General features: G+C 41.0%; 1 protein-coding gene across 3 annotated transcripts in view; it reads left to right on the top strand.

Annotated features, from left to right (window-relative positions):
- Nucleotides 1-26,542, top strand: part of LOC142951483 (myosin phosphatase Rho interacting protein) — a 56,107-nt gene that overhangs the window by 13,104 nt on the left and 16,461 nt on the right. For 2 of the 3 annotated variants that reach the window (XM_076093040.1, XM_076093041.1), the window contains exons 3-16: nucleotides 214-279; nucleotides 9,754-9,905; nucleotides 9,997-10,081; nucleotides 10,174-10,342; nucleotides 10,778-11,216; nucleotides 11,761-11,887; nucleotides 12,991-13,095; nucleotides 14,923-14,979; nucleotides 15,341-15,409; nucleotides 15,504-15,593; nucleotides 19,992-20,101; nucleotides 20,528-21,095; nucleotides 21,914-22,039; nucleotides 23,817-26,390. In XM_076093040.1, coding sequence (XP_075949155.1) covers nucleotides 214-279; nucleotides 9,754-9,905; nucleotides 9,997-10,081; nucleotides 10,174-10,342; nucleotides 10,778-11,216; nucleotides 11,761-11,887; nucleotides 12,991-13,095; nucleotides 14,923-14,979; nucleotides 15,341-15,409; nucleotides 15,504-15,593; nucleotides 19,992-20,101; nucleotides 20,528-21,095; nucleotides 21,914-22,039; nucleotides 23,817-26,390 — 4,737 coding nt within the window. The remainder of the gene's footprint in view (nucleotides 1-213; nucleotides 280-9,753; nucleotides 9,906-9,996; nucleotides 10,082-10,173; nucleotides 10,343-10,777; nucleotides 11,217-11,760; nucleotides 11,888-12,990; nucleotides 13,096-14,922; nucleotides 14,980-15,340; nucleotides 15,410-15,503; nucleotides 15,594-19,991; nucleotides 20,102-20,527; nucleotides 21,096-21,913; nucleotides 22,040-23,816; nucleotides 26,391-26,542) is intronic. The other variant, XM_076093042.1, reaches the window with a different exon arrangement.

Raw genomic sequence — 26,542 nt, 5'->3', positions numbered from 1 at the left:
AACAGAAATGTACTAAAGTAGGATTGCTTGTACAAGGCTGAAGCTCTATTCACTGTCCCTACAGCCCCTTCTGAATTAATGAAAGTGAGGCTTAACACTTATGCTTAATTTTTTGTTGAAAAAAGAGCAATATGTCTGTGCTTTTGGGACTTATAAAACTACCTACTGTGGTACATATCAGGCTATCCCCATAGAATGTATTTCTCCTGACAGAAATGGCAGAGGAGATTCTTTGTGCTGTACGAACATGGCTGTCTGCGCTTTGCCCTAGACGAATCGGTAAGTGATGCATCTTATCTACTGATCAGACTTCCTCCTCTCCTTCCATAGTAGCCACATTGGGAAACTGAACCCAAGGCATGGGGAAATGCTATATGATGTATGAAACAGCTAGAGCCACTAATTAATGTTCAATGTAACATGAGGGTCAAGTTGGGTCTAATTTTGGGCTGTCAGAGTGGATGGGTGTTTTTATGCTATGATATATGGTGAGTTCAGTTAAAATGCCCCTTAGAGGACTGAGAACAGAATTCTATAGTAATAAACGCAATTAAAGCTACCAGCAATGATGAACTGCACACGTCAGAGCGCCGGGTGATGCAACTCTGCATTTCCGTGAGCATCAGATACTACACAAACGACTTGGACATTATTTCTATGGAGTGCGTGGCGCTGCAACTAACACGTTTCTAGTTTTTTAGTCTTTAACATAAGAGAGGTGTGTCCCTGTAAGTGAGTAGGACAGTGAGGGCTTCGTGTATAAGCCAGCCCAAGTCATATTTGGTGGGCGACTGTGGCTAAGTGGAGAGTAGGGCCGTCCTTCAATCAGAGCTTTGGATAAAAGCGTCTGCTAAATGACTGTAATGTGAATCTCTTTGTGATGACAATGGGAGGAAACTTTGCGTTGCATTTGAGCGCGTTTCCACTGTGTAATGTGTTTTCAGTAACACCCAGGCTAGTGTGAAGTTGTGTTTTCCTCCCATTGTAACAGTGATTCCAAAACCGTCCGCCTCATTGTTTTTTGGTCTTTTCATGTGCTCCACAAAGCAGAAAAAGTGGGGCAGGGAAATGGCTGCTTTGTGCTCTGGACCGTGAGGATAGGAACTCTCCAAAACCTCTGAGCTGATAGGAACACTTACAGTAAATGCTCTTGATCTCATCAAGCTCATAATCGTTTACCCAATGGCTCAAGCCAGGACAGATGGGATTTGTTTGAGGCCAGGTTTAAGGTTTCCATTCATTAACCCATTCCTCTCGTGTGGCTTTTTCGCAGTGGAGAGATTTACAGGAACCACACCCACTTAATTTGATCACATTATCTCCACTTGATTGCTGTTCATCAACAGACCTCCCATAACAAGGGAGCCATACAACATGAGCAGAAAAACCTGGTATTATTTTTGTCTCCACATCAAGACACTTCAGCAGGGTTCAGGTTTACAGCCAGGAGAGCTTAAGGTCAATTTCAATTACATTTATTTTGTACAGCCTAAAATCACATATCACAAATTTGCCTCAGAGGGCTTTACAATCTGTACACATACGACATCCTCTGTCCCAGGACCCTCAAGTCAAGTTTCCTTCATGTTCATGTTTTGTGCCGACTAAAAGTAAAACAATTCTTTTGAATTTGATTGTGGTCCACAGCGGTCTACCTTCAAAGTTAGCTTTATTGTCAATTCCACAATATGTACCAAACATACAGAGGAGTTGAAAAGACGTTTCTCTCCAGTCCAACATAACACCACATGGTCGGGACAGAGAGGGGTCGCTGCGTCTACACGCGCCGCCATCTTGTACCATGTTCGAGATGTTACAAGAAATATGCCAGAATTTTTCCTTTCAAGGCTAACTCTTGTAATAACAAAATCTCACCTTTTATTTATTGATGTCATTACATCACTTCCATCACAAAATGGCTTACAAAGATCATATGTCCTCATCCTCAAGTTAGGCTCACAGTAAACATGAGGTTGACGAATGGCAGACGACAGTCCCCTCTCATTTTACTCGATCTCCATAAATTCCTGAAGTGGAAATGTATAAGGATAAGGGACAAGTGAATCATGGAATCAATACATATATCTTCACCCAAGTTTACAACACCAATGGCGACTTCCTGTTCATTGGTATTTGACACACAGGAACAGAAATATATCAGCAAACAACAACAATCTAGGTTTTTTGTTATTTAAGGTCAGCATTTTAAAATGTCAATATGTTTGATCCAAGATTATTGATGACCTCATCTTGAATCATGGTTGCATTACTTATTTGGATCATCCAGTAATAACGTTTTTCTACAATTCTTATTTTGGCAGGATGATACTGATGCATGTCTTTTAGCTGTTTCGGTGTGTTTAGTCAGCATAGGATCAGGGTGTGTATGCTTGTTTGCATCAAACAGTTTTATCCCAAACTGATGCTTCAGACATCTGAATCCTCTTGGAAGAACAAGAACCAGGGACCGATGGTGTTGTCTGCTATTTTTCACAGACTGCAGGGTGCTCTGCAGTGGCCTCTTAAAGCCGAACTATTTTCACCACGAGTGGAGGGAAAGATGCTCTCCCATCTAAAGCAGCATTCCTCCTCCAATGCCCTTATTAGGTCAACTGCAGTGAGCTCGCAGACCCAGGATGAAAGAGAGCAGGAGAAAAGGAGCTGCAGACCCTAAAAACCACAGAGAAAACATAAGATATGCCCCAGACACAGACATTCCACACTCTGCCTGCTGCAGCAAGCACACAGCTCTGCTGATGCAGATAATCAGATCAGCGTCGGAAATACACGAGGGCAAAGGGCAAAACTGCCCCTAAGAAATATAATTTTGCCCCTGATATCACTAGGAGAGTGGCAAAAAATGCCCCCATAATTTCCTCTAATAATAATGATAATTTAATGAACTTGTCAAAAACATCGTAGCCTATATGAACCGGTCCAGTTGCCATAGAATGGTTTTGATTTTAGCCTTGACTGATGGTGCGTGAAGAACCGAACGTTCTAAAAAAATAAATAAATGGAGCGCTTCTTAATCAGACCTGAGACTGAGGTCAACTCATCCATCCATTCATCCATCCATTTTCCACCGCTTATCCGGGGTCGGGTCGCGGTGGCAGCAGGCCAAGCAGGCCGACCCAGACCTCCCTCTCACTGGCAACGTGTTCCAGCTCATTCTGGGGGATCCCGAGGCGTTCCCAGGCCAGCTGGGAGATCATCGGTCAACTCAGCAGACACTTAAATTGTAATGCACCTATATGCTGAAATTCACGGTAAACTCATTCAAACGGCACAGATCGGGAGCGAGCGAAGGACTTTGAAAGTTAGCGGAAAGATTAACGTGAGACAACATCCGGTTTCTTCAGACGAACATCCGGTTTTCAGAATAAGATGCCAACAAAGTATACATATTGCATAATGGAAATTTGATTAAATGAATTATATTCACATTAAGTATAAAACATGCTACCTGCATCTCGTGAGTTAAAGGGAAAATACACCTAAATTGTGCGTAAAGTGTCTTTATTCTTTGATTTGAGGGTTGCTAGAAATTAATAATATCCGACTGGCTGTCAATTAAGATATTTTACTAAGCAAAAACTGAACTGAATTTGTACCTTCAAATGGCACATTTTTGAAATTTTTAAGGTGCTATAACAATGTTTTTCTCAAAAATTCATGTTCAGGACAAAAATAGGTAATATCACAATATTTGAGGTGCTACAAAAATATTTTTTCTCAATAATTCCAATGACTGATGTATATGTAATCAAAGCATCGTTGACTTAATAATTGTTAATAGTTGTAAAAAAATGTAATAACAATAAATAACAAAAAAATGTTGTTCAATAATTCTCAGAAACCACTTTGAATATGTAGACTACTGCCTATTGCCTAATAGTCTTATTATTGCCATTTGATGACAATTGCTCATATACTGTAAGCCTAAATAAGTATATTTATTATTTTGAACAAAGGTTAAATGTTATTTCACAAGTTTCAAAAAGTGCCCCCAATTTATTTTTAAATGCCCCTGGATTTCAGTCAGTGGGGGCAAAAATTGCCCCCTAAAAAATATGTAAATTTCCTACCCTGAATCAGATAGTTGAACAGTTACAGCAATAGTTTAGCATTGGTGGTGCAACGGATCATAAAGCTCACGATTTGGATCGTATCACAGATCAGAGTCACGGATCGGATCACAGATCGGATCAGCACAAAATAGAAAATGTAACAGTTAGAGATCCCTGATCATGTTTTTTTTTTGCCACCGATACTAATTGATCATTGATGATCCATATTGGTAGATACAGATCCCTTTGTTGTTTGACTATAGCAGCTGGTCTACAAGGATCCAGACTTATTTTTTTTGCCACCATCCCCAAAATCGACTCTGAAACCAAGTAAACCATCAAATATTCGAATGGTTATCCTTTTACTTTGTTATAGTAATTTATAGTGTTTTTTTCATAAAGCCACACAATTCAAATGATCAGGAAATAAAAGATTTTTTTTTCATTAATTTAAACAAATCTACATTATATTTTAGATAAGTATTTCTTTCACTAACACATTAGTCACAGTAACCAACTGTATTCTCTGTTTTGATTCCGCTGTTGTTGATTTCGTTGAGTATTTCGATTGTGGCAGTGTTAGAAGAAGCTGGACTGGCAGTTCCTGTCTGTCAAGAGTTAAGATGGAGGGTGCTGAGTCGAGGTACAATATAAAAGTTTTTTTACAATATAAAAATTCACCGGGCTGGAAATCTGTATCTTTGTTTTGTTTAGTTAGTGAGGCTCACTGCTAAATTACAGCAACTTCATCATCATTGTCATCTCAGCACGCAGGTTTGGTTGCTTAGTAACGGCAGGAGCGCAACCCCCCAAGCACCTTGGATCAAAGGATGAAAGTGACACGGCTGGTGTTAAGCTGCAACATCTGAATGGCCCCTTAAGAAATCAAGGCTCCATCTAATAGCAACATATAACACAGAAAAGTCCCCTTGATGCACTGTGAGCGTCACTTTATCTCCGCTTGGTCTCATACTGACTGTGGGTGTGAACAGTGGGAAGTGTTCAGTGCTAAGTAGTTGTTGGGTCAAACTAGACGATTAGATCCCCTAGCTGCAGAAAATAAAGTATTATGATGTTGAGTTGGTAAATAAAACCTTTTACAGCTAGGCTCCTGGCTTAAGGAACATTGATGGATTGAAGAGCTAGAAATCTGTTTCAGTTAGGGCTGCAACTAATGATTATTGTCATTATCTGCGGATCATTGTCTCAACTGAGCAATAAGGGACGTTAATTATTAACCGTTTAACTGTTAACCGTCAGTAAGAATTTTGACCGATTAATGCTAAAGAAATAAAAAGTGAGCAAAACTCAGGAGCAGCTTGTCACTAAGGCCATGTTCACACTACTACGTTTTTAAACAAAAATGTAGTAGTGTGGATGTAGCCTAAGATGAAAATAGCTGGTCCACATAAAGGTAAATCCATTTTAAGTGAGTTTGGGCCATTGCTGTTGTCATGACATCTCTCCCTCAGGTTTCTTCTCTTTCCCTGTTAACGGTTTCTTTTTGGGCTATACAAATATATTGAATTGGATTGTTGTCACTAACTTCGGCGATACCCCCTTCACTTTAATCAGCAGCAGGCAACAAGACACGGGAACTTGGCTTGTGTTGTAGCATTTATTCACCAACAAATAAACTGTACACACACTGCACTGCTACGTTACTGCTAACAAGTTCAAGTTCCGTCTCAAGTCTTTGAGCTAGAGTCCAAGTCAAGTCTCAGGTCTCCAATGTTTGTAACGGGTGTCAGTATCACCTGGTTATCGGAGAGAAGAGAGTCAGAAAGCACAGCTGGTACCAGTTAATCGATAGTTACTGTGAGTGGGACTCAAGTCCGAATCTCTGCTGCCAACTCTACGGACAGGTGAACTGGGACTCAGTTTTCTATTTTGCACATGCTTTGCATTTGACCTGTTTGTGCATCAGGTCATAGTTGCAGCTGGATGGCTTGTTCTGCACGCCACTAATCTTGCATTCAGGGGTGATGTGGTTGAAGTCTAAATTAGTATTGTAACCATTGTATATGGACCCAAATGCAACACACAAGATTCCAGGGATCTTTGGCTTTTATTACAAACTTCCAGAAACAGCAGGCAGAGTTTAAACAGGGTCAGGATCAGAAGGCTGGTGGGTTTACCGGGAGTCAGGCAAGGCAGGCAGGGTCGGTAACAGGAGACCAGTCCGTGAGAGCGTGCTGGAGAGTCTGGCATTGAAAACCGAAGAACAATCTGGCAAATGTGTCTGGGAGACAGGAGTCTATATAGGGGCTTGATTAATGATCAGAGGCAGGTGAGTGAACAGGTGAAGGGAGTTAGACTGATGAGGAGGGAGTTACTGACAAGTAGAGTGAGGAGGGTGTGGAGCTGAACTGTGACAAGTATCCCTTGGGCGATTAACAGTTTGGTCTATTAAATGTCAGAATTTCCAAAGCCCAAGGAGACGACATCATCGACTGTCTTGTTTTGTCCCACCAGCAATCTAAAACCCAAATATATTGAGTTTGTTATCACATAAAACAAACAAAAGCAGCAAATTGTCACAATTTCAGAGCTGGAACTGTTGCTTTGGCATTTTTGCTAAGAGAAATTACAACAACTAATTATCAAATTGCTGATACATTTCTGTCAGTGGACTAATTGATCAACGAATGTCAAATCAACGAATTTTTGAAGTCTTAATAGTTGTATAGATGTGGAGGAAATGTGACAGAAATGTGCAAAGTTCCTATAGTTTAGTTCCTATAACTCCATACTTTCTGGAACTGTTCAAAAAGGGCTGTTAGTGGTAATTGATTTGTCCGTACTGTATACAGTCCCAGCTTTTCTCCACACTAAAAGTACTACATGCATGTTGTAATAGTCATCTAAGTAAATACCACTTACCACACTGCAGGGTTCCACACAGCTACTTATTCTAAAACAAGAGGTTGTTTTTTTATCCACGGCGTCTTAGTTCTTAAGTGGGACGCAATGTTATTGCCATATATGGCAACCCCTGGGGGTTTACAGGCATATCTTAATAAAGCTGGAACTTGGTTCTGTTCAGTGGCCTTAAAAGGAGCTGGAAAGGGACTCGGCACCTGTTTTACATCTGTAGCAGCAAAGTCTGATAAGAGAGCCGCATGATTCAGAGCACACAGAGACGTTTGGAGAGGAAGTTTAGGGGATTTCTTTGCTTTGATCTCAATGAGACAATAAGTTATCAGGTTCAAATGTCAATGTGTTTATTATCCTGTCATACAAAAGTTACATCAGTGTATTTTTGACTATTTCAATGTTTTTACTACCAAGATCATTTTTTTGATAATAGATATATTTTCCTACTTTGTTTCTATCGCAATGTCTAACAATCAGCTGTGACAGCAATATTTATGTGGGAGAGAAGCAGTTTTTCTATCACAAAGAGGGAACAACAACCAAAACAAGAAGAGCTCTGAAGAACGTTCGATAGGACCAGAAAACCATCTTCTGCTAAATTTGCCACGTGCCGGTTCCCACTACAGGCGTATTTGTCATGCACACCCCCAGATAAGACGGATAATAATTAAATGTGTAGTGGCATATTTTTAATTGGTATAAATGCTTGACGCTATCACACTACATGTCCATTACGTCAATGTAATGGTTAGCTAGGTAAAAGATGCCTGAAGTTGTGGCTAACTTTTTAATGCCTTTCACTTTAATGAGCAGGGGTTTAGCAAGACACAGGGGTTTTAGCATTCTTTCACCGACAAATAGCCCAAACTATACACACACTGCACTGCTACGTGCCCAGCTGTGAAGTTACTGCTGGCTTCATACTGACCCCCTCCCTAATATACAGTGGATAAGGACACAACAGTGGGCTGAACGGAGAGGGTGTGGGTGGTGGCAGACTGGCAGTTGAATAAAGGGAATTATAAACTACAAGCAAAACACTGAATCATCATCTTTCTCAACTCGGCTGCCTGTTACACCATAGGGACCGACCTCTGCTGATGCGTACTGTGCACTACAATACACCACATCAAGCATAGAAAGTGCAGCACCTGTTTTTATGATGGTATTAAAGATCATACTGTCAGGATTTTTTAAATACCCTGGTATACTGTAATAGTGGCCAAGCCTGCACTAAAGTTCTTAAAAAATAGGAAAATATCATAGACTGAATATGAGAAGTGGACATAGTCGTCGTTACGGCACCCATTGATGTGTGGACTGCCATTTTGAAGCCTTGAGTTGGGCATTTCGGCCGTCGCAATCTTTCTGGCAACCAGTGAACGGACGTGAAAATATTTGGAATGCGGAGGAGTGATGTAGAGACTCCGTATACAACCTGTCAATCACAGTAAGCCCGCCCTAAAGCATACCCTGCTTTATGGTCTATTTGACTCTAAATGGACCATCATTTGCTAAATGAACATCATGCTGTATTGAAGAAGACTTGAAACTAGAGATTGAGACATAAACTCATGTTTACAATGTTTACTAAGGGAATAAATCAAGAGAGAAGTAGTCATTTTCTCATAGACTTCTATACAACCAGAGGAGTCGCCCCCTGGTGGACAGTAGAGAGAATTTAAGGAATCAGAATCAGAACCGTTTATTGCCATGGTATGTTGAACATACAAGGAATTTGACATGACGGGAGGTGCATAACATTTAACAATCAACACAGTGCAAAGTAGAAACATATTAAAATTTACAGAAAAATATAAAATAAAGTGAAATTTAAAATAAAGTGCACAAACGAACAGATAACAGGACTATAAACAAGTGAGATGTAAGTGTAATGTAAAAGTGTCGAGTGTATTTAAATAAGAACCTAGAAGGGATGTGCAGGGGAGTGACCGGTAGGAAATTGTCCTGGGGATGACAGTCAGTGGGGGACCCGGGCTCTGTTAATGACTGCGGATGGGAAGAAATTGTTCATGTGTCATGAGGTCTTGGTCCTGATGGACCTCAGCCTCCTGCCAGATGGAAGGGGCACGAACAGTTTGTGTCCAGAGTGAGAGGGGTTGGCTACAATCTTTCTTGCTCGCTTCAGGGTCCTTGAAGCGAACAAGTCTTGGAGGGACGGCAGATTGCAGCTAATCACCCTCTCGGCAGAGCGAATGATGCGCTGCAGCCAAGGACAAGGGCAGGCTGCAGCGTACCAGACCGTGATGGAGGAGCAGAGGATGGATTCAATGATGGCTCTGTAGAAGTGCGCCATCATTGTCTTTGGCAGGTTGAATTTCTTCAGCTGCCTCAGCCCTACTCTACGTTATTGTCTTATCCTACCAGACAGCTTTAGTCCGGCATCCGGGCCTTTCTTTCAAAAAGAAAGGCAGATGAGGAATTGGAAGAGATTTAGTTTAAAAAAATACTGAGCCTAGGCTGTGAAACATTGCAGCACACAGGCATGTTTTCCCTCAGATCTTCTCTGTTTGAGTTTGAACTATTTGAAATGTGATAGCAATGATATCAGTGTTTAGTTGGGCAGTCACCCATAAAGAAACAAACATGGGAAACAAACCAGTGACTCAAGCATACCGTTTAAATGTATCTTTCTTTTTTATGTTCCACTGCTATTATTTTGCTCTGTATATTTTTAGTGTTGTAAAACTTTGTTGAGTCATGTGTAAACTAATTTCATTCAATTCAAAGGTTAAATAATATAAGCTAATGCACTGGCCAATGTGTCATGTTGTGTCTCCTCTAGCCAAGCACGCTGCCTCAGGGCACAGTGAACATGAACCTCTGCACTGACGTCATAGACGCTGAGCCCAAGACGGGTCAGAAGAACTCCCTGTGCATCATCATCCCGGACCAGGAGTACTTCATCAGAGGAGAGAATAAAGAGATCATCAATGGGTTAGTTGTCGAGATGTGTCTGCTGTTGGGTTGGGGAGGATAGGATGTGCACACACACATGTAAAAAAAAAACACTCTCCTCTGTGTCCAGGTGGAGTGAACAGCTGGTGGTATACCCCCGAACTAACAAACAGAACCAGAAGAAGAAACGCAAGGTGGAGCCTACGACCTCCCAGGTAATACTTCTTACACAGTACACAACCGCTTGATTTTATGTTCCACTTGTCTTGTTTCATTGTTTTTGACTGTTTCATGTGTCCATGTCAAGGAGCCAGGTCCAGCCAAGGTGGCAGTGACCGGCTCTGGTATTCCAGAGGCGGAGAAGGTTCCAGACTCGAGCTCCATTATCTGGCAGGAGGAGCTGAACCAGAGAGAGGCTGAGGGGGCTGCAGTCTGGGCCCCTGACCTTTCTCCAGGATCACCGCTGCCCCCTGCAGGTAAGGAGGAATACCATTATGAGCCTAACTTCACCCACTGCATAATCTTGGAAAAAGAATAATTGCTGAGATTAAACCACGGCCACTTCTGTAGGACAACAGCCTCGACACAGCGTCGACAAACATGACATTCAGAGCTTATGACACCACGCGGTGGCAAGCTTGGAATATAGCAAGCATGTCATTTAAACCAGTAGATGCCGGTTTGAGCTATTTTCAACCATGAAATGCTGATTTTTATAAATTTGAAAAAATGCAGTTTAATCAAGCAGTTTAAAATTCAATAACATGAAATCAAAAAAGGGGAACGAATGCTGTGAATGTTGCTGAGGTAGAAGTGGTAAAACTGCATTACAGTAAAGATAAAGTAATCAAGTAAAGTCATAATTTTTGCTATGAAAGTGTTCTGTGGCGTCTTCTGTTTCTCTCGTGTAGTTGACTGTGCGCCACAGGGCTCTGACGCCGGCTCACTGAATTGCGACGAGGTGGACCGGGGTGGCCTGGTGCTGCATGGCTCTGCACCCCAGCCCTCCAGTGACCTGCTCTCCCCAACAGGCTCATGCTCAAGTTTGGGTGGTGTCCCGCGCTGCCTCTCCCCAGCCCCCAGCGACCCCTTCCCCTCCGGCAGCTCCCTGCTCTCTAACGGCTCACACATCAGTGGCTCGGTCAGCTCTCTGGACTCGGACGCCAGCGGCAGCACTGTGACCAGCACCGACAGCCACCCGGCCAGCCAGAGGGGCGGCCACTCCTACAGCCACCATGATATTCCGCGATCCCGAAGGCTGGAGGCAGAGGCCAGAAAGGCAGAGAAGAGGAGCCGGTTCAGGAGCCCTGACAGGCAGGAGAGGGAGGCCGTCCTCAGCCCTGAGAGGAGGTCAGTATCAGCTTCTATTGTCGGTTGCGGTGTTCATCCACAATGGTGTTCATCCATAACGGTGTGTTCCTAGAGGGGCCAGCCAGCGTTTCTCAGATTGCAGAAAAGGTTATGTCATGATCTTCGTAATAGAACATCTTTGATGTGACGTCTCAAGTCTTGGCCAATCAGCGTTAAGATGTCTACACAGTCTTCATTTCTCTCTTACTTAAGGGTAATGTCCACTGCATGCGAAACTTTGTTGACTGTTAACGTTCGTCATTATCGCGATTTAGGAGGAAAAAAAACGTAACATATTGAAACATGCAACCCCCTCGTTCAGTTCACGCGGTCACTCATTAACGTTAAACACCGGAACACCGGCAGATCTGGTTGCAGGTTGTTTTTTGAGGCGAATTTTTGAGGTAGAATGAGGCGAATCATGTAGTTGGGGTTAGCCAACTACTACGTTAATTAATTAATGCGTTAACGCGTTAACTTGCCCAGCACTAGAAATAATAAATAAATAACAAATGATTTTTGTATGTGTGTGTTTGATTTGCAGTCGCTCCGGTGTTATTGAGAAGTTGGAGGCCTTGGAGCTGGAGAATCCAGAGAAAATGGAGGTGGAAGAGTCAAGCAGGAGTGGAGCCAGACAGGGCCGAAGTGAGCACAGACACTTCCACAGAGAGGTAACCCGTGTGTGTGATATGTCAGGATACCAGACATTTGTAGTTTGAACATTGTGTTCATTCTAATTTCACAAAAAAGACAACAATAAATCCTACATACTTCACATACACCCCTTTGTTACTGTTTGCATTCTGGTTTTTACAAATTTAACTGATTACATTTGAACACATCATGATAACATTATCATTTATCTGAGTTAAATACTCTTTTTATGTTATTTTTACTGAATAGAGCTTGAATGCATCATAATGTCACTCAATGCAACCTCCACTAGCCTAGCTGTAGAAAACAAGAGTACTGTTACGTTTTCAGAAAGTATCGGTTCTCGTGAAATCCCTACTGCCAACATTGTACAGCAGTTTACAAGTTTACAATAGATCTGGTAAGACTTGTAAACGGTGGTATTAAACAACACCACATGGCAGAACAGATTCGGTATTGGACTTACCAGTGGTTTTTTTCCCTTTTTTGTCCCAGCACTTCTATCTTTTCCCTTCACCCTCGCCCTCTTCCCTGCATCGTTCCCTCTCTTTGTCTTGTCTTTGTTTTGGTTGTAGGTCAGAGGTCAGCAAAATGTGCTGTATTCATTTCCAGTTTCCATTCTGTGGCTCTCTGTGCTTGGCTAGAACCGCTCGAAACCCAACTTCAGGGCCCAACACGCTGATGAGGGTCACAGTCGGACAGTTAATCACTAGCCCTAGATCTTTGTCAGTCATGCACAGACAAAAATATCTCGTGCACATACAGATAGATGTCGAGACTGTTTTTGTAACACACAAGCTCAGTCATTCTTACTGTTGCGTTCAAACAATACACACTCATTTAAAGTTAGCAAGTTTAGCTTCATGCTATCAGTGTGTTTTTGGTTTCATTCTTTTTTGCAGGTTGTCATGACATTTCTCCACAATACATGAATGCCCACCTAAACAGACCAAATCAGATGACGTACTAAATATCATCTGTGATTTCTGCATTTCATATGTTGACTCTCAAATAGTCATAAAGCACCATTATATTGTGTTTTATTTTGTATATTTTTGAATTACTTAACCATACACAGGTATAAAAACAATGTAGACAAACTTGCACATTTGTTGTTTAGGTGCAGAGGCATGACGTGGGTCAGGTTCTGGATTTTCCCTCCACCCTGCCGCCTCTGAGGAGAGCCAAGTCCCTGGACAGAAGGACCACTGAGTCGATCATGACGGTGAGTGTTTACTCTTCTTTTGCTTTTGTAAAACAGCCTCATCAAGGTCCAGGATTTATCTCTACAGCATCTTCTGTGACTACCAAAGGTTATAATACATACAGTGATGTTGATAATGAATCAAATATCATAAAATAAGAAAATTAATTGAGTCAGAAAATGTGTAAAACTTTTATCACAAACATGAAACTTGACTAGTTGTAGTAAAAAGCTGTCCTCTGAAAGTCTGTAGTATGTTGCAGCAGGGGCATTTAGTCTCTCCTGCAATGATTGAGACAATGAACACAAGGGGACCAGACAGCTGTTGCAGAGAACAAATTAGCCATGAAGTTGTCTCCTGTCCCTCACTTCTGAAAACATTAGGCTGCGTCTCCTGGACACGTCCATAGTAAGTCTTACAGCATCCTTTTGAGACTTTATTGCGTCATAGACGCAGAAAACGTACCGATATATCAAAAAATGAAAAGAGAACCCAGGTGGAGCTCTTACTCAAGGTTTTTAGTATTCTGTGTGTGGTCAGGCTCTCGTTCCTTCGATGTAAGAACTACATTATGCGTGTTTTGGCTCACTAGGTCATGATTGGTGTTTTTGCAGATGAATTTTCTTTCAAACAATGAATGGACTGACTGTTTCAGTTCTCCACTTGAGTTTTATATGACACATTGTGTCCCACAATGCTGCCAGAAAGCCTGCATATGAGCTTCTAACAAATGAGTGCTCTTATAGAGGAGATTGTTAGATATGGAAAGATGATAAAGCTCATGATAACATCTGGGTTTAAATTTGTTTTGATTGTTTCAACATTAACCAACATTTGAAGTCTGAAATTCCGTCTGAAGGCCACTGTGTTTCAGTGTGTCTGTGGTGTGGCAGACAGAGACTCTCCTGTTCTGCTAAGCTGTAGGCTCCAGGGTCAGCATCAGTGCCAGGGCTTCAGATGTGGGGATAGAGGTTGCTGGGTTGTTACTGGCACTGAGAAACTACATTTGGTTAGGTAACAGAGTTAGGAGAATAAAAAAATCGAGAAAGTTCTTTGTGGTCGTCCCACAGCAGCATGACTGCTCTGCTCAGAAACCAATGTATTCCTCGTTTTACTGGGGAAAATAGCTAAAGACATAGCTATGTACTGCAGCTTTGTGAGTTTTCCTAACATTTCATTGGCCATGGTGTGGTGGTGCGAGGATGTTGATGTTGTAGACAAACCTCCATGCTGCGGGTGGCAGTGCAGCCCCCTCCTCTCCTCTACGGGTTATACTCCTCATTCGGCTCCTTCTGTGTGTATTCATTGCACCCATTCTGTGTCATGTGGTTTGTTGTTGCATTCCTGTCGGCCGTAGAAGCGAGACAGGTGTTTGTATGTCTGTGTGTGACAGTGTATATCACAACTTACCTCTGCTTACTGAGGTCACCCTTCACATGTGTGTGTGTGTTTCTTCCACTATGTGGAATCACATCACTGGGCTCTGCATCCTCAGCTAAAGTAGCACACGCCGACAAAGTCTCCCCTGACCAGTGGACCACATTTAGATAATGTCTTTGATCCATTGGTAGAGTCATCTTCTACCTCAGCTGACCGAGTGAGCATGTGATTTAGTACTTGAATTTGACATATTGCCAGTGTCATTTAGGAATTGTTTCAGGCTACTTTGTGGTCTGCTTTATTTTACGATATTTTAAAGTAAGTGGTGGTAATCTACTGCAGCACTTTCAAAAGGAATAATGACAAGGCAAAATTACATTTCGCATGATGAACAGTTTGACACTGCACCATCATTTTTGTCTGTGCAAATGTCAGACAGATGTTTCAACATCTTTTCTTTTTTTTAGCCGGATTTACTGAACTTCAAGAAAGGTTGGATGGTGAAGCTGGATGAGCAAGGCCAGGTACGTTATCAACTGTTAATCTGCCTTTGTCTGTAAAAAAGGGACTGAAACGCTGGTTCAAACAGCATCTGAACTAACCACTTAAAGCACTCCTGAATGTTTGCAGCATTGTGTGGCCTTCACAGAGCTGTGGTCACACTTTGATGTTGTGTCGTCAATGGACTTTAAAGACCAGGGTGGAGCCTGAAGGCCTTTTAAAATCCATCTTTATGTGATACGGAGAGAGGCATACTCTGTGCCATCGTAGCACAGGGGTTATTGACTGACCTGATGTACAATATGTGACTACCTCTTCTATATATCTTAACATGCTGTGGATGTGAGAACCCTGTCTTTGCCTTTTTCCCTGTCCACGTTGTAGTGGAAGAAATACTGGTTTGTTTTAACGGATCACAGCCTGAGATACTACAAGGATTCCATTGCAGAGGAGGTGAGCCTATTTTATAATTATTGTATGATTTCTGTTGAACAGTTCTTTGTTTTATTTCATGTTTGCCCCATGTCTCATCTTTGTGTTACCTCAGGCCTCTGACCTGGATGGTGAGATTGACCTGTCTACTTGCTACAGTGTAACTGAATACCAGGCTCAACGCAACTATGGTTTCCAAATACATGTAAGAAGCTTTGCCTCTCATAAAGGACAAATGTTTTTCAGGCATTTATAATATCATAAGAAAAGTGCTTTGTCTTCCTCCCACATAGCTCTGACCTTTTAATAACAACAAAAAAGCCTTTAGACATATTGAGATTCAATAGGCAAGGTCTGCTGTAGAAAAGGTCTTAACAGTCCTGTGATACTTAGACTGTGAAGTTTTAATTGCTAACTAAACCCGTAGTTTAGTTAGACTTGGGTTGCATTACGAGTCTGTAAGGTTTTGGTGCCTCTTTATAAATAAAGTAAATAAATGATGGGCCTTGCAGCTTTTTTATCAGTTTTAAACGATTAGTTTAGACCCTTCCACGTGAGTGCGTCGGTCTATCCACTCTGTGCTCTTTTCAGAGCACTGCATCAGTGCTTCATTATCAAATCCCTGCCGCTTGCTTACTGAGAGAATTCCCAAATCAATGAAATTACATATCATGTTGTCACTGCTACCATGCACCCAGGCTGATTCTCACATAGCACACGCACGCACACGTACACCCAAGTACTCCCAGAGCCAGGCAGCTCTATACCTGGGACTTTGTGTGTGTGACAAAAGTGAGAGTGAAATACAATTAAAACATTTAATAAATGCCAAAGGCCCACTGTGTTTACACAAACTGCAGCTTTAAAAAGAGACCCTCGTGGTGCACGAACATGCCTTGAACTTGCGTCGTCCAGCAGCAGGCCCTGTGGGGACCAGTACAGACAATACAGTATGTGGGCATGATGGCACTCCTTATAGGCGCACATCATTTTGAAATAAGACAATGACTACGTTAACACATTTTTTGCACTTACTCCGAAAAAGAAAATATTCCTAATAATAACGTAAAACGACCCCATGCCGCATCCTTATCACTGGGGCCAGTGAATCCTACTTCAACGCCATTTTCTGCTGTGTTTGACGGGTCATGCATCTCTCCTCCATCTTTGCAAACTAGCACAGAGATGGTCGCAAACAGGAAAGAGGCTGTATGTCAAAAAGTCCAGTAAAATCCCTATTGAGAGGCTTACTGTGAATGAGCTGTATACATGGCCAAAGAATGCTCCTAATATCTGAATAATATCAACATGTTTTAATCTGAAAATGCTCCATTTGAAAGCGCAATACACACGAATGGCAAAAGGGACGTCATCTTTCCTCGGAAGAACGAGGTTGTGCATTTGGGAAATTTTATTTTTTAATTGAAAAAACGGAATTACAGATATCTGCATTATATATCCAGTCATGAAAAGTCAAAAAGGCCACTTGTACTTTTTAAATCGTTATATAGATTTAATATTTTGTTATGTAGTAAATGTTCTGGAAGTTCTGCAGAAACTGTATAAGGATAAAATAACCAGATACAAATGCCAGTTTTTAGCTAATTCAGTGAATGAAATACTAAATCCACAATGGCGTTATGAATGGGGCTTCCTGTCGGCATATCAAAGTGTCCTTGAGGGAGACACTGAACCCAAGTGAACTGCTCCTAAATGCTTAGGAAGGGTTAAATATATAGGTCACCTTTCATGTATTTATGTATGTATGTGACTGTAAAATAACAGTTAGTAGTTAGTAACTAGAAAATGCATTTCCTGCTGAAAATGCGTTGGAATGCTGAAAGCTGAAATGAATCTCAAAAACATTGCTGAAAATAGATATCCAATTTAAAAAAAATTGCAAAAAGCTTAATAATTCAAAAAGTTGAAAGATTACAAATATGAAGTCATATGTAGCTGAAAGTATGAGGAAGAAGAAGGCTTTGAAAGTTGAAGAAGTTTAACAGGATTTGAAGATTTTCTCCATAGAGATCCCATTCAAAAGAAAATTGCAAATAGCTTAATATTTCAAAGAATTTAAAGATTACAAATATGAAAATTCATATCACCCCTCTCCTGAAAGAGCTGAACATTTTGATATTCAAATGGTTTCTGTGGCTTAAAAAATTTCATCAGTGGTGATATTTGTAGTAGTAGAAGTTGTAGTAGAAGTATTATTAGTAGAAGTATTAGTAGCATTAGAATAAGTACTAGTAGTAGCAGTAGTGATATTTGTAGTAGTAGTAGAAGTTGTAGTTGTAGTAGAAGTATTATTCGTAGTAGAATTATTAGTAATTAGAAGTAGTAGAAGAAGTAGTATCAGTAGTCATAGTAATAGCTGTAGTATTGGTCGTAGTATTTAATATAACAGTAGTAGAAGTAGTAATGGCAGTAGAAGAAGTAGCAGTAGTAGTAGTAGTACTAGTAGCAGTCGTACTAATAGCTGTAGTAGTATTACTACTTTTAGTAGCATGAATAGCAGTAGTAGTAGTAGTAGCAGTTGTAGTATAAGTAATAGCAGTGGTGGTAGTAATAATATTGATGGTAGCAGTAATAGTAGAAGTAGTAGTAGTAGCAGTAGTAGTAATACTATATTAGCAGCAGCAGTAGTAGTTGTCGCAGTATTAGTAAGAGCATTCATTTTTTTTAACAAAAAAGCCTAATTTTGAGCTTGTTTAAATACAGTTAAACCATGGGGCTTTTATTTTGAAAGGGTGGGGCTGGGTGGGGGGTGGGGGGGGGGGGTGAGGGGGAGAGGAGACATAATCATAATGTTTGACACACAAACAGAGGTTATTAAATGCCAGGCTTCATCACAAGCATTTCAGTTAGAATTCACTCTTTGGGGGTTGTATTTTGAAATGGGGTGTGTGTGTGTGTGTGTGGGGGGGGGGGGGTCCTCTAAAAGTCTCCAAGACCTGAATAACTGTATGAGAGAGAGACACACACACAGAGAGAGAGAGAGAGAGACACACAGAGAGAGAGGGGGAGGAGTGTATGTGCATGTGCCAGTGCCTCTCTGTGTTTATCAACATCACTAATTAGCTTAATCATGAACACCTGTGTCCTTTCAGCCTTTTCATGGAGATAAAACAGAGAAACACCTCTCAAACAAATCCTCAAAACTCCCATAACCGTAGCTCCTATTGCTCCGATATTAATAAATGAGAGGAAGGATGAGTTGAAGAACAGATCCTGTAAAAATTGTGTCTGTAGTGTAAAAAATGTGGCTGAACTGGCGATTTAGAAATGGGGTACCGTGTTCTGTGGAAGATGTTTTTGAAGCAAAATTTAACATTGGTCTCTATGGAGCAGAAAGTTGGTTTTCCTCTCAATTACAGGCTTCTGTGTCAAATGTGTAAATCTGTGGGATTCCACAGTCATTTGTCTACGACAAGGACAAGATTAGCTACTTCTACATCCAGAAATTATGCATGAAGAGTGAAGATTGTGGACACAGTGGCAAAAGACAAATGTTTTTTTCACAAGAATCTCAAGCTGCTCTTCACTCTAGCGGTGACATCACGCACTCTAAGCTGCGCAATACACACCCATTATAAAGTCAGAAAAGGACTGAAAAAATCATAAAAGTTAAACTGCTGCAGTTCAAAAAGTATAAAAGATATCAAAAAGCTGAATAATGCGGCAATAGATCAGGGTTTTCTCAACATTTTAAAGTTTAAATGGTGTCTGTAGCTGAAAGTATGAGGAAGTAGAAGGATTTGAAAGTTGAAGAGGATTTGAACATTTTCTCCATAGAAACCCATTCAAAAAAAAAATTGCAAAAAGCTTAATAATTCATAAAGTTTAAAGGTTAGAAATATGAAAAGTCATAGCACCCCTCTGCTGAAAGAGCTGAACATTTTGATAGTTGAACGGTTTCTGTAGCTTAAAATATGAAGGAGCAGAAGAGTTTCAAAAAGCGTACGGAAGAAATATAATTATTATAAAAATAAGAAGAAGTATAAAGATTTGAAGAACAATAGTTGGAATGCTTAACAGCATTCCAACAATAAGAAGAAGTATAAAGATTTGAAGAACAATAGTTGGAATGCTTAACAGCATTCCAACAATAAAGATTTGAAGAACAATAGTTGGAATGCTTAACAGCATTCCAACAATAAAGAGAAACAGGATAACAATAGTTGGAATGCTTAACAGCATTCCAACAATAAAGAGAAACAGGATAACAATAGTTGGAATGCTTAACAGCATTCCAACAATAAAGATTCGAAGAACAATAGTTGGAATGCTTAACAGCATTCCAACAATAAGAAGAAGTATAAAGATTTGAAGAACAATAGTTGGAATGCTTAACAGCATTCCAACAATAAAGAGAAACAGGATAACAATAGTTGGAATGCTTAACAGCATTCCAACAATAACGCTTTGCCAAAATCTCTGATGCTACTTAAATGTATATAATCTCATGGTATGACCACCCAATCCTTAGACTAATGAAAACCAGAATTCCTTCAAATGAATTAGTATTTCATGTATGGCAGTTGTAGCACATTACGTATAGGATCATATTGTAAATGTCATGGTGCTTTTAAATGTTTAGACTCGGGAGGGAGTGCACACTCTGTCGGCCATGACAGCAGGTATACGCAGGAACTGGATCCAGGCAGTAATGAAGAATGTCAGACCCTCCATTGCCCCTGATGTGGCAAGGTCAGTCCAACTATGTCAGCACTACTGCGCACACTTTTCAACTGCGATAGATGATTCAGCCTCTTAAGATGGAAAGATGATTAAGCTGGAGGCAGCAGTGTCATGTCATCTGGCTCAGTCACCTCAAGTGCTGATTGTAAAAATACATTACATTTTTGTATAAAATACCTTAGTAGTTTTGTATACTTTTCCCCACATGTTTTGTCTTTTACAAGATTATTGAAAAAAACTGAAACATTAACAGCTCATTTCATTGATACAATGGCAAATACTTTGTCACTGTAATTAAGTTTACTTATTTCTGTATTAGCATTTCTTCACTTGCTTTATAGACTTTGGAGTAGAAGGGACATTAACTTTTAGGACATGGCTAATGAACATTTAGAAGCTAAAACTTACTTGCCTGCCTTCCTCACTGCCTTCCAGCTCAACTGAGGATCATGGTTCCTTCTCTCTTTTGGAGGGTCTAGTTGGGCCAGACGTCACCCAGGACTCTCCCTCCTCTGAGGCTTCGTCAGTGGAGAGAGAATCCACTCCGGCTGTCACAAAGAGCAGGGCTCGTGAACGCAGAAGAGAAGGCCGCTCTAAGACCTTTGATTGGGCCGAGTTCAGACCCATCGCTCAGGCTCTGGCTCAGCAGCGGGCCCAAGAGGCCGAGAGCCTCCACGCAGACCTGAGTGAGCTGGAGCGCAGTCGGAGAAGAGAGGAGAGGAGGAAGAGGTATGAGTCTGTGACTAGCTCATCAACGGAGCAAACAGCCGCTAACGAAGGAGGGAGAACAGACTTTGAGAGTGGAGAGGGAGTCGGACAAACCATTTCATTAGGTCCCACGTGTGTGGTGAGGCAGCAGAGGGCAGAGGAGGTGATTGAACAACACTGGCAACAAGTGGAGAAGACACCCATACGGGAGGAGAGGAGGGTGCCTCTGCCCAGCACTCTGCAATCCAGAGACAGTGTTGAGCTGGAGCAGCTACTGGAGAATTACAAGCAAGGGGTATGTTTATTCTATTTAGTCATCAGAACCGTTTATTGCCAGAGTTTCACATACAAGGAATTTGTCATGGCGGGTGGTGCATAACATTAGACAATAACATTAAACAATCAACACAGTGCAAGAAATGGAAACATATTAAAATGTACAATAGAATATAAAATAAAGTGCACAGATAACAGTACTTTAAACAAGTGTAATGTAAAAGTTAATAGCAACTTTAGTGAGTGCACACACAGCAAGTTGCAAACCATGGTAACAATAAGCAGAACATGAAATAGAATGAATGAGTCTCACTATTCTCCCATATAACATTTGGCCACATTTCCTTCATCAATGTAGCACATTAGGTTGGTTCCAGTTCTTTAAAATGATGTAACTTGTCATGTAACTTTATACTCTGTCAGCTGTCTGTCAGCGACCAAGTTACCTGCTAGCTTCCTCTCTGAAATGAACGTGAGATGATAACCTAGATTGTAAATGTAGAAAAAGTGTCTTTAGGTGTTTCATGAACTTTAAGAGACACAGCCCATTCCGTATTTGTACTTTGATAGTGGGGCTTCTTCTTTCACAAAAAACATCGTTGGCCAAATACACAAACAGCAACATGCAGAGAGCAGTTAACCAGGACACAGCCACACTTTCACTTTCATAATTTCGCTAACTCACAGAAGACTAATTTACAAAACATTCACCCTTTCAAATGATGATTTTTTTTTTTTTAAATATGAAAACTATTGATTGTTCAGGCCATAATCCCACCAGTGGCTAAACAAAGACCATTGTTAACTATTCCAAATGGTCCCCTGCTGCTCCTGCAGATAGAGGACCTGAAGTCACAGCTGGAGAGCTGTCACCAGCAGCTCTTTGACTCAAACAAGCACAAGCAGGAGCTGGAGCTCCAGCTGAGGACGGCTCCGGATATCAGGACAGGTTACATCTCTCCGGTGAGTTCTAAGTCTCTGTCTTCAGTGTGCATACTCTGCTATGATGGGAAAATCCTGTTGTAGATTACACGCGTATATTCTCATTTGAGCAGTGTTTTCTTCTCGATGTTGTAACATTCTTTGCATGTTGTATTTTATTGTAAGAAAACATCAAACAAACTGACATCAAAGCAGCGACATGGCTACAGAGATGTGCCTTTGCATGAGTTCATTGCATGTAAAACAACATTGAGATCTCATTACTACATTGGCTTCTACTAGTTCATCTCCTATCTCTGTATTATAAGTCTGCACTGTATCTGAACTCATGCTAGCAGTGATTTGACTGTTATTGCATTGATTATGGACCAAGGAACTCAAGTGTGGTTGATGATGTGACTTTCTGAGGATTATTTCACTCTAAACAAAAAAGACAATTAAAATAGATTTAAAATCAACTGCTAGGAATAATGTTTCCATTGCACTTAGTCACTTCTTATTTACATTTATACACCAACCTTTCCACCTCAGCCAAGCCTAAAAACTTCTTACAGTATTTTGACTTCTTTTATTTGTATTTTTTCCACTACAGTCTCAATTCTAATTCAAAATGTGAATAGAAACACACTTGTCATGTGACAACCGTGTTCCCTTCTTTACATACAGTTCAAATTAAGAAAATCAAATGGAAAGGTGCTTATGGGAAATGGAGTGAAAGAGAAAAAAAAGTATTTTGTATTTCTTAAAAAAATACAAATTACAATTTAATTTACAATACAATTTACAGATTATCATGTTCTATTTAAGGTTCTTATGTTTAATAATCTATAAATTAAAGTTTTATCATATACATTTTAAATAATCTTGGTAATATTTATAGCCTTATTTTTTGTTGTGCTTTGTTGTATTGTTCACTTTATTTTTTTAATTTCAATTTAGAGTGATACTAACCTCCATGGTCACTGGTACTTGCTAAAATGTTTGGCTCAACATGTATGAATAATAACCTCTTGGCTTGTTTTCTAAGTATTTGCATGGGCGTCAGATTCTCATCTTCTATTAACTGCTATACAGACCCACCATTTGTTGTTCTGTTAACAATGTGATTGTATATACTGAAGCTATGTATTGGCAACATGTGTGCTGAATTTCTGTGCTTGTGTGTGGATGTATGGATGTTTTTGAGGCTGAATGATTAATTTTATAGCTTATACAGTTGGTTATCGTTGAGTTCAAGCTAGGCTCTGCTGTGATTATAGATTATAGTTTATGCAATTTTTGTCTTGCTTTTTGTTTGGGAAATAGAACACTTGTAATGAATTATGGAGTGCATTTGAAAATATATTTGGACATTTGATTTAAGTCGAATAATACTATTCACTATCTCCACTCAGAATAGATTTGCTTTGGTGACACATGAGCTTGGACCAGAGAACCTCAGAAATGTGTTTGTAGGACCTGGTATGCCTTCCATCCCTGAGTAAACCATCTAGCTGAAACTAATATTGCATTACTTACCACATTAAGTCACTTTTAACCATTTAATGTGCATGCTCTGTCGTGATTAACTAACATGGCCAGTTAATCTCTTTCCTTTGCTTTCAATTTACACCATTAAAACAAGGGAATCTTAATTTTGTTTTGAATCAGTGTTAATGTACGCAGTTAGGTATTGCGTGGGAAATCTTTTTGTAATGTCACTTTTTGAATGGGGGAAATACTTCATGCTGAAAATGATTAGCAAGCTTTATGTCTCCCCTGCTGTGTGTTAACCAACTGTCTGGTCCCCTTTTCAAAGCTGGAGCACCCTTTGGGTCTGGAGGCTGCGCCCCAGACGAAGAGGCCCGAACTGGTTAGTTCTCAAGCACAGAGTTTAACAAAGAAGTACCAGGAGACGAAAGAGCTTCTGAAGCTGCAAGAGCTGAAAAAGCGTAACATGCAGGCACAGCTTGGCCTCTCGCATTCTCACCTACCCATCAAGGAACCTTACTTTTCTGAACCCCCAAAACCATCAATTGTGGAAGGCCCTCCCCCTGAAGTTGTTCAAAAAACAGTTAGCTTCTTGTTCCAGGACAGCGCAGAGGCAATTCAAGAACTAGAAGACTCGTTAGCTGGTAAACCTCTTTCCCTAACGGAGCTTGCAAAATTGTTGAGATTCCATAGCTGTAATCAAGAGACAGCAGAGACGCATCAACTTCAGAAGCTCTTGAAGAGTTGGAAGTACCAGCAGGAGATAGAAAATGAAACATTAAAAAAGAGTTTAGCCAAGGCAGGAGAAAGCATCCGTGAGTACGAAGCCCGTCTTCTTAGCATGGAGGATTTGGTGGGGAAGGTTCAGAAGCCAAGTTTTGAAAGCCTAAAAAGCCCCTATGGCCCCCTCTCAGAAATTGATAAACATTCAGAGACAAATGAGATCACGAATGGGATGTTCTCTCAGAGGATTGAACTTTTGACTAGTGAAAACAGGGCATTGAAACAACGGTGTCAGGAGATAGTTAATCAGCTGACTGAGGCTGATAGGGAAATTGACAGACTGAAAGTGGAGCTGATCGTTCAGCAGGGCGGCAAACAGCATCACCTGGTCATGGAAGAGCTGAAAAGACTGAAAGCTGAATTGGCTGAAAACCAAGCAAACACTATTGACAGGGAGTATTACGAGAGGGAGCTGAATGAGAAATCCTTGAGGCTTCATGAAGCTCTGATTACGTTGGAGGAGCTTGGCAACACCCTCAAAGACACTGAGAAGAAGCTACAATTGAAAGAGGCCAAGTTGAAAGGTCTGGGCTTCCACGCTGATTATGAGGAAGAGGACTTACACCCAGAGAGAGAGCAAGAAAAAGAGCTCCAAGTCTCAAAAGCAAAGTTATTTGAGATGGAAGCAAACCTTAAGTCTAAAGAGCTGTGCTGTTTGGAACTTGAAGCCAGGAATAGTGAACTAATCACACTAAACCAGGAATCTGAGAAAGTCAGTATAGAGGAACTAAGAGAAGCAGAAAACAAAATAAGAATGCTACAAGAGAAGATGGGCAGAGTTGAAAACACACTTAGCGAGTGTGTTGAGGCAGGAGAGAAGCAGGTTGATGATAAAGGACTTATAAAGCAAGTAGTAGTAAAAGAGATTGAGATGAAGTCTGAGGCGATTGATCAGGTTTTAGAGATGTTATCAAAGGTAGATATTAGTGTAGAGAAAACGCTCTGTGATTTAAAAAGCACTTTATTTGGTGATTCAAAAGAAGAGCCACTCTGTGTGAGTCAGCAAGACACGAGGTTGGTAATGGAGGGAGAGTTCTGGAGCCAGCTTCTGGGTTTCTCTGAAATCCAACCAGAGGAGAACACAGACAGCTGTGAAAGAGGTGTGGCGCAACAGATGATGGCACTGAAGCGCTTGATGCTCCTGACTAGAAGGATTTGTCCAAAAGCTGAGATCGAGCTAATGACAGAGCCAGATTTTGCAGCCATGTACAGATGGCTTGATAATGAAACACATGCTCTGATTCTTAAAGAGTTAATGGAGACCTTGGAGGCCAAGTCAAATGTTTTAAAGCATTTAGCATCCAATGTGAAATTGGACAAAGATGACCAGCTTGTGTCTTTGGCTCTAACAAGCTTTGATTTTGATGGAGATCAGAAACAGTCCTCTCAACATCTGTGTGAAGCTCTAACAGAAGCCAAAATGTCTTATGTGATCACTAGGATGAAAGTCCAACATGAGAAAGAATTAAAGGAAATGCAGACAGAGGTTCAGATTGATAGTTTGGATTGTCCAAATTGTCCTCAGTTGAGAGAAGCCACGAGAGATCTGGAGTCCAAACTGGCAGATCTTCAGAGTCAACCATATGAGGCTTCTTTGAAAAGCGCCGCAGGGCCACAAACTTTGGTCCAGATTGAAGGAGAGCCCATAGACTCACTGGACAAATCCATTGAGCTTCATGACATGATAGCCAGGCATAGAAAGGAACTACGAGAGGTTAAAGACTGCTACGAGCAGGAAGCTGAAAAGTTGAGGAAGGAAATCGTTAAGGCTGGTGAAGCATTGCGTGTCCTCTCAGAAGAAAATGTGAAAGAGATTGACTCTCTGACTAACTGCATGGAGAACCTGAAGAAGAAGTACGAGACTGAGAGGACAAACCTCATGGAGAGGTTTGACCAGGAAATGGAAGAGCTGAGACGCATGATGAGTCTGGCAAACCCAGACAAGAACTTGACAGACGAGGACACTCTGCCGCATCGCCAAACATCCACCCTGAAGGAGCGCATTCAAGAGCTGGTCACCCAGGTCTCAGTCATGACCCAAGAGATGAGACGCCGCAAAGAGCAGGAAGACATTACGACTCTGCGGCTGAAATACGAGAAAGGCCTGGAAAACCTGAAGGTGGAAGCGCTCCTTGTCCTTGCTGTCCTCCATCTGTGATGCCTTGTGTTCCTTTGTGGCATTCCCAGATCCCCCTTCCTTCCCAAACTTGCTCTCCCCTTCCTAATCCCGCTCACCCTACTTCTGCTCTTTGTTCTGTGAACTACTTTTCT

This window comes from Anarhichas minor, unplaced genomic scaffold (genome assembly GCF_050575085.1).
Source record: "Anarhichas minor isolate MPS153535 unplaced genomic scaffold, ASM5057508v1 ptg000017l, whole genome shotgun sequence".
In the NCBI taxonomy this organism is placed as follows: Eukaryota; Metazoa; Chordata; class Actinopteri; order Perciformes; family Anarhichadidae; genus Anarhichas; species Anarhichas minor.
Note: the sequence above shows the minus strand (reverse complement) of the source record. Positions and strands in the feature narration are given on the sequence as shown.